This window comes from Saccoglossus kowalevskii, chromosome 14 (assembly GCF_978046115.1).
Source record: "Saccoglossus kowalevskii chromosome 14, keSacKowa6.1, whole genome shotgun sequence".
In the NCBI taxonomy this organism is placed as follows: Eukaryota; Metazoa; Hemichordata; class Enteropneusta; family Harrimaniidae; genus Saccoglossus; species Saccoglossus kowalevskii.
Window position 1 is genome coordinate 28,906,728 of NC_140654.1, and position 8,612 is coordinate 28,915,339.

Here is an 8,612-nt window from a genome sequence, read left to right on the forward strand (position 1 = left end):
TCAACTTTATTTATCATTTTAATGTAGAAATCTCTTCATATGTTGACATTGTCGTCTACGGAGTTCTAATTAGTGGTATGAGCCCCGAATATGGTAACATACAAAATACTGTGAACCAATTAATTTTTGCTGTATATGCAATACTGTAAAATACTTTATTTTAGCTGGAATTAATTTTCACTTAAAAGACCTTTTGGGTGTAGTGGCTGGATTTTATTTTCACATATTTTTGAAGAGTTTAATGTTAAATGTAGGAAAAACATATTTGCTAGATTTTATTTTTTACTGAGTCATTCCTTTAGCGAAAAGATAGCGAAAATTAGTAGTTATAAAATGAAATTAGGGAATTTTTATGATTACTCATAATGCCTTTTGTGGTTGAGAAAATATATATGCTTGAGTGTGTCCCACAAAACACTTGATGGTTTCCCGAAATAGATAGGAAGCAGATCTATTGTCAATAGATCTTTATTCAACGGTGAAACTAGACTGGCGCACTCGGGGCGATTAATTTGTTTTTGTAGTTTAAATAAAATTAAATAAATTGCGAAATAGAGGTGTTAGCGCAAAATCCCTTGTAATTGCGAAATCACCCCGACTGGTTTATTATGCATGGCCCTCTATCGACACTGCAGGAACCCGTCGATTTTTCAACGGATAATTATGTTAATGAGTGTTCTAATTGACAATCATCTGAGCCAATCACAGCGTCTCTTCAACTGACCTCTGACCGAGAAGACGTCGGCTGATTGTAGCAGTCGATATTTTTTTTAATTCTAGGACTAGTACGAGTTACTTTTTTACACATTGTGATGAATTAGAAACGACGACTACGACAAACTCGAATTTCAACGTGCCGCCATGTTGGGTCTGCAGTGTGACTTTTACCATGTTGACCTCATTATGCACGTATTTCCGCGCCCACCTCATTATAATATGTGCATCATGAATATTTAATAGCAATGAATTTCCTGCAGAATAAACCAGTCGGGGGGTGATTTCGCGCTAACACCTCCATTTCGCGATTTTTTAAAATTTTTATTTAAACTACAAAAACAAATTAATCGCCCCGACTGCGTCAAAATACACTACTTACTAAGATGAGACAGAAAAGAGGACCGCACGCGACCAACTAGAAATTTTTAAACAATGTAACAACGCTCCGGCGCCAACTCGGACGCATGAAATATCAATGTACTCGTAAAGCGAAGAGTCGCGTAACACGCAATAAATGTAACTAAAGCAATATTGAATGGAAATAAATGATCATTCGAACTGTCGGAGATTCATAATATATATTTGTATTCGTTTTTATATTGCTAATATTATTCTTATTACATGTCATTTCGCTATAGTTAATTCGTTTACCTTTCGCATGAAGGATTCCTCTGAGTAATTCTCGACCAATTAGAATCATTTAATTTCAGCCAATCATTTTACTCTGTATTGTATCTTTTTCTCCCGCGTACTTACATTTTGTATTTCCCGCTTACGTGTTTTCTCTCACGTTCGATACACACCTATATAAAGGGCTAGTTTCGGAGTTTCGGGGCTCCTTATTCATGTGTTACATGTTTCTATGCCAGTTTATCTAGCAATAAACCATACCGTGTTTTGCATCCACATTGACTGTTTTATTCTGCCATCAAGTTCAACTGAAGCGTATTATTATATCCCACACGAACCCATCCCCGACATACTCCCGCCGCGAAAGATGCGCCTAGCATAATTTTCGAATGATGCACGTTTCATTTCCGTGATAATAAAGCGATAAAGATAATAACAATGTGCATGAATAAACGTAAATATATAGTTTTACATACAAAGCAGTTTGAACGAAAGTACATCATAAAGTCGATTATGAAATAAAAGTTATTATTATTAGAGTCACACAAGATCACGCTGGATCAGACTTTCAATTCTTCGTTCAGCTATGCGAGCCGTCGCTCTTTTCGATCGTCGTGGCTGGATGGATTCACCACCGCTCCCATGGGAACTACTTGCGTGTGGCTTTTGGTCACCGTCCCCGGCGGGACTGCTTGTGTGTGACCTTCTTCCGGCTTGTTCATCTCGTTGATCAATATTCATATTGGGTTCCGAAATCAAATCTCGGGTTAGATGTGATTCGGTCTCAGACTCAGTAGACAATTCTAATGGAATCAGTCGAGTTATAGATCGATTTGTGGAACCGTTTTGGGTTGCAAGTTCCACAGCACGAACTATACCGTCGGCTCCCGGTAACAACTTTGTTACACGGCCCATCACAGGGAGCCCAGGAACTATAATCAACTGTAGTACGCGGTGTTTATGAGCGCGCGGGGGGGGGGGGTTATCGGCTGGTATCGAGTGTAAGAAATAGACAAGGGATGAAGGCTCCAGCCAGCTCACATTTTTTAAACTCGAAATTACAGACGAAAAGAATGAAAAATAAAATCTAAAAAAAATACCAGGTTGAAGATTATTAGTTGCTCCTTCAAATTTCGCCAAAGCCTTGTCTACATTTTACCGATATCTGCAGAATAAATCAAGAAAACTACACAAATTGACTCCATTTAGGAATTCCTAACGGTTTGCCCGAACGCATGGCAAAGTTTGGAGGCGTGGCCTGTAGCATTTGGCAACAACCAATCACAAGACTGGTTACGAACCAGTTGAGCAAGGCTAACCGAGTCGTGACCTCGATGTGGTTCGTAACTAGTCTTGTGATTGGTTGTTGACAAATGCTGAACAGGCCACGCCTTCAACTGTGCCGCGCGTTCGGGCAAACCGTTAGGAATTCCTAAATGGAGTAAATTTGTGTAGTTTTCTTGATTTATTCTGCAGATATCGGTAAAATGTAGACAAGGCTTTGGCGAAATTTGAAGGAGCAACTAATAATCTTCAACCTGGTATTTTTTTTAGATTTTATTTTTCATTCTTTTCGTCTGTAATTTCGAGTTTAAAAAATGTGAGCTGGCTGGAGCCTTCATCCCTTGTCTATTTCTTACATTAGATACCAGCCGATAACCCCCCCCCCCGCTCATAGAGACTGCGTATTACAGTTGATTATAGTTCCTGGGCTCCCTGTGGGCCCATACGCCAATGTATCCGCTTACGCACATCGTTGTGAATAAGTACTATGTCGCCGACCCGTACAGTGTTGATTTTAACTCCTCTGTGTTGATTAAGGTGTCGTTCTCGCAGTGAAATGATATATTCGTTAGACCATCTTTTCCAAAATGCGGTTAGCAAGGTAGTTAAATACGCATAGCGTCGGTTGGCTGACTGATGATCTGCGGCGAAATTGGAGTTAGGATTGATGACTGTTTGCCTTGGTAAACAGCAAATATTAGGGAACGATCGTTGATTGCTGACTCGATCTCCGTCACAATCGTTTCCATTTCGATATAAGTTACACAGGCGCGACCGAGAATTTTCTTTAGACTAGTCTTAGTGATGGCTATCATACGCTCGAAAAATCCCCCATTCCAAGGAGATCGCTTGGGAGTAAATTTCCAGTTGATTCGGTGATTTGTCAGGTATCGCTGAACTGCAGGATCGGACATCAGGGTTTTGAGTTCATTGGCGGCTGATACAAACGTAGTTGCATTGTCCGAAACAATTAATTTAGGAGTACTACGTCTAGCTGAAAAACGTCGGAGGGCTTGAATAAATGATATGTTGTTGTTAAGTCTGGCACAAGCTCCAAGTGAACTGCTCGTGTTATCGCACACGTAAACAGACAAATATAGGTTTTCACAACTGATTTTGAGATAGGATCTTTGACGAATAAATGTCCTGTATAGTCGATACCGCACACGGAAAAGGGGTCTGCTTCTTGAACTCGGAAAGTAGGAAGTGGAGCGGGGATCGGTTTGCAATAGGCTGGCCCATCTACTCGCTTACACACCACACATTTATTGAGTTCTATGTTCACATATCGGCGAATGGATATAATCCAGTAGCGTTCGCGTATACTGGTTGCGGTTGCATTTGGTCCTGCATGTTGTAAACGACGGTGGGTATCACGTATGACCGCCGACGTGAAAGCATGTTTCCCTGGTAGTAAAATTGGATGAATACTATCATAGGGAAGAGATGTGTTCTGGAGTCGGCCTCCTGCTCGTAGAATCCCGTCATCATCGAGAAATAACTTGAGTTGATTACAAAGTGGTCCAACTTGTTTCGCCTGGCGCTGTAAATAGAATATTTCGTCCGAGTAGTGAATGTGTTGAACAGCTTTCAACCACCTGTGCTCAGCGTCGTTGATCTCGGACGCAGTTGGTGCGTTTCCATGGAGGCTAGAAATGTTCAATGACCGTCGAGTTAGCTTGGCTTTAATATTATGTACGAAACGTAGTACAAGAGCCGTAATTCGTAATAAATGAGAGAGATCGCGATAATTAGTGACTTGAAATATACTGTCAATACTGAATCCAACTTGGCGCGGAAAATTGTCAGTATTCACTGGAGTATCACGCATATTTGTAGTAATGTCACCGAATTCTATTTGCAGCAAAGTTGGCTTAGTGACAGTTGACATGATGTATCGCAGTTTCTGTGAGACATTTTGACGCAGTCGCAGCATCCAATTGCTCGTTGACACTGTCGGTTTTTTCGATAGGAAACAATTCACATTTCGGCCATAATGCGCTATTAGTTAACCAATCGGTATCAAACCACCAAATACGAGAATCACTCAGTTGACGCGGAGAAATTCCCCTGGTTAAGAGATCAGCTGGGTTGTGTGAAGTGGGTACGTAGCGGTACTCCTGGTGGTGGGATGTGATTTCCAAAACGCGGTTTTTAGTATAGACATCTTGTCTCCCTCGCCCGTTCAACCAGTGTAGTGTTATCTGATTGTCCGACCACAGAAGGCGTTTGGTAATATTGAGATTCAGATACAAACTGGCCGAGCCGTGTTCCGATCAATGCTCCCATCAACTCGAGTCGTGGTAATGTCAACGCTTGTTTACCAATGGGAGTGACACGTGTCTTCGCGATAACAAGTGTAGATTCGTGTTCAGAGACCAAGTATACTGAAGCACCGTAAGCACGTTCCGAGGCGTCTGCGAAGACATGAATTTCGACATTCTGGGGTTGTATTGTAAAGTACTTACGTGGAATTTCGCTGTTCTTTGTTACTTGATAGAGATCCGTTGCGATGTCTTGCCATTGTAGGAGAAATTTAGAATCGATGGCTTGGTCCCAATCACTGTTGTTTAACCATAGGGCTTGAATAAGTAATTTTGCTCGGATGTGAACAGGAGAATACAATCCCAATGGATCGTATAAACTCGCGCTGTAAGAGGTGACGTCTCGTTTGGTAGTAAACTTTCCAAAATCGGGAGATTTCATTTTCTTTACCTGGAGATAATCGGAACTGGAATTCCATAGAATACCGAGAATCGAGACTGTTTCTTTGTCACTTGAACGGCCGTCGATTTTCGTAGTTTTCTTCAAGAGGGGGTCATTTGTACTCCATGATCGTAAGTTAAACTTACGTGTAGCGAGCATTTCAGTGGATTGTTCGTAAAACTGCAACGCTTGCATTGGTGTATCACAGCCAGTAACCACGTCGTCCACATATAAATTCTTTTGCAAATTAATTGCAGTAGGATTATCGGAGTATGAATCGGTCAGATGTCGCAGTGCCGCGTTAAAATAAAAGGTGAACTGGTTGCGCCGAACAATATTGCCTTAAATTGGTATGTCTTGAAGGGACTAGCAATGTCAGCCGGGTCGCTTAAACACAGAAATTTAGTGAATTTTCTGTCGGATTCATCCAGCTATATCTGCAGAAATGCCTTCTCAATGTCTGCCGTCATAGCTATTGGGTTTGAGCGAAATCGAATTAGTATCGACGTCAGCGAGTTGTGCAGTGGCGGTCCGGTGACTAAACATTGATTTAAACTGGGTTGATCCCGTTTTGAAGTTGCTGAACAATCATATACAATTCTGATCGGAGTGGACTCGCTGTCCTTCGAGACCGATCGATGAGGTAGGTAGTGTCCGATTTCTCGATCGTCATCGGTGACTTCCTCGATGAAGCCCTGCTTAAGTTGATCTTGTATGATGGTGTCGTAAACTTTCACAAGTTCACTTGGCAATTTGTTGATCATATTTCTGGTGCGTGAGGTGGCTGACTGTAAGATTGTCGGCAAAATATCATGATCTGGTCGCCATGGTAACTTAGCGATATACCTTCCGTCCTTGCTGGACAAGCAATTATCAACAAATTGGCAATGTTGTTCATCATGGGTGGCTTTGGTTTCGCTTACTTTGATGGTGTCATGGATGGCTACCGTTTCGAGGTCCCAGTAGTTGGCGATGAGTTTATCGAGCTCGGGGTCTGGTGTTTTGATCGAGGAAATGTGAAATGTATTCGTATTATGGCCTCTTCTCTTAGTTGAATAGACTGGTCCCGAAAGTAAATAACCAAAAGCAGATGAAACTGCTACTGGACTGGTTCCCCTTATAATGTGGTTTCCTACGTAGTCCCAATACCGATCCGCACCAATAAGTACATCTTTAGTCAGTGTGGTGTCACTTGTGATTGGATGCGCTAGAGGTAGGTTTCGTAAGTGTTGTATGTTACGTAGCTCATCAGTAACGTTATTGTCAATATTATCAGAAATCTCATCAACGTTGAGCAAGTCAATGGGACTTTTATAGCCGTCTCGTTGTACGAGAGCGACTGTAGTTCGTGGTATGGTTTTATACCCAGTTTTGCTATTCGAAAATGCCTTGAGATTTAGGGTCTCCAAATAGTTAGTGTCCGCTTTAATCGAGGCAGCAAACTTAGTGGTTATAAAACTCCTGTCAGCGCCTTCGTCAAATAGGACTGTGGCGACCTGAGAATCACCATTACCAATAGTAGAGCTGTTTTGAGCAGCACACGCGGAGGTGGCGCTGGGTCCGTTTTTGACGGCCCGTCGAGAAACGGTCGCCGATATGAATTAGCATGCGCAAAGTTTACGTGAGTTTCAGAGGTTTTTTGCGCTGCGCTGGCCGAGGAGTGCGAATGCACGTTTGATCACCGTTTGATCGAGCAAGGTCACGTCGAAATTGGGCAGGTAACTTTTTGAGTAGAAGGGGAATTAGTAGCTCTTCGTATCCAGATTCAGGCTTTCCCAGAGCTCTGAGCGATCGCACAGTGGTTTCAAGGCTATCGTCTTTAAGCGATGTCGCATTATAACTCGGTGCTGGATGAGACCACAATGATTCCATATGTGCTTGTACAATTAATTGTGTATCACCGTAGCGTTTCTCTAATAGAGCGTAGGCTGACTTATAGTTTGCTTCAGTAGTCTGATAATCCTCGATTAGTCGTTTGGCTTCATCAGTGACGAGAGACCGTAGATAAGTGAATTTTTGTATTTCACTGATCTGTGGGTTAGAGTCAATTGTTGCCTTAAATCCGTCGTTAAACTCACTCCACTTGAGAGGATCGCCGTTGAACTCCTTCAATTCAAGGCGCGGTAGTTGTACCGTTTTTAGACGGGGTTGCGAAGTAGCGTCGGGTTGGCTAGTTTTCGTACATGTCGCGACTGCCGAGTGCCGTTGTTTCATCTTGAAGTCTTCGATGAACCTCGCGATTCGTGCATATCTTTTGGCAATATCCGTTTGAAAATCTGTGATTTCGTTGAAAGCATCATCGGAAGGATCGATTACGTCGATGACGTTTTCATCGGCTGCTATGAGGAGATCTAGGAGTCGTTTGATGTGAGCTTGAGAATCGGCGATTTCCCCGTAATCGAGTTGTGGATCTCGTTGTTGTCCATGTTTGTGAATCATCGCCTCCGTGGGTTCTATCGCATTGAGTAGAATTATCTTTGCCTTGTTCCGTTTGTTCCGTAAACTTTGTAATTTAACCATAGTTGCTGAGTCGAAATGACGAGGTGGTGCAAACTGGTTGAAATCGCTGACTTGAGAAATTCTGGTCTATTTCGCGGAAACCGTTGAATCCAGGTCGTATCCTGGTCTCGGCACCAATTTTGTGGTTGAGAAAATATATATGCTTGAGTGTGTACCACAAAACACTTGATGGTTTCCCGAAATAGATAGGAAGCAGATCTATTGTCAATGGATCTTTATTCAGCGGTGAAACATACACGTCAAAATATATTGCTCACTAAGATGAGACTGAAAAGAGGACCGCACGCGACCGGCACGCGACCAACTAGAAATTTTTAAACAATGTAACAACGCTCCGGCGCCAACTCGGACGCATGAAATATCAATGTACTCGTAAAGCGAAGAGTCGCGTAACACGCAATAAATGTAACTAAAGCAATATTGAATGGAAATAAATGATCATTCGAACCCATCTCCGACACCTTTAGAAGTAGTCTAAAACAGGGACTTCTGTTTTGCGTTCTATGAATCAGCTCATCACTTCTCAGACATGTCTGGACAGAGTATAATTAAATTTGGTGCTTAGTCAGAAATAATTACATAACAGACTGTGTATATTGGTCATTATCATATTGTCCAAGGCCAAATGACACATCACAAAGAAGGACACTTCTATTGTAAGAGTTCATGTACACTTCATGTAGATATTCTTAAGTGCCTGTGCAATGCCCACCCTCACGTTTCCCATTTTAGATCTGTGTCCCACTGAAAAGGGT

General features: G+C 42.0%; 2 protein-coding genes across 2 annotated transcripts; both read right to left on the reverse strand.

Moving 5' to 3' along the window:
* Nucleotides 1–3,601: 3,601 nt before the first annotated feature.
* LOC146734666 (uncharacterized) lies at nt 3,602–4,522 on the reverse strand. The gene has a single exon (XM_085507588.1). It carries the CDS (start codon nt 4,520–4,522, stop codon nt 3,602–3,604), a length of 921 nt encoding a protein of 306 aa, XP_085363714.1.
* Nucleotides 4,523–5,768: 1,246 nt separating this feature from the next.
* Nucleotides 5,769–7,857, reverse strand: LOC102806905 (uncharacterized). The gene is made up of 2 exons (XM_085507589.1): nt 6,959–7,857; nt 5,769–6,861 (listed from the first exon to the last, which is right to left on the reverse strand). The coding sequence occupies exons 1-2, from the start codon at nt 7,855–7,857 to the stop codon at nt 5,769–5,771; spliced, it is 1,992 nt and encodes a 663-aa protein (XP_085363715.1).
* Between the last annotated feature and the right edge of the window lie 755 nt (nt 7,858–8,612).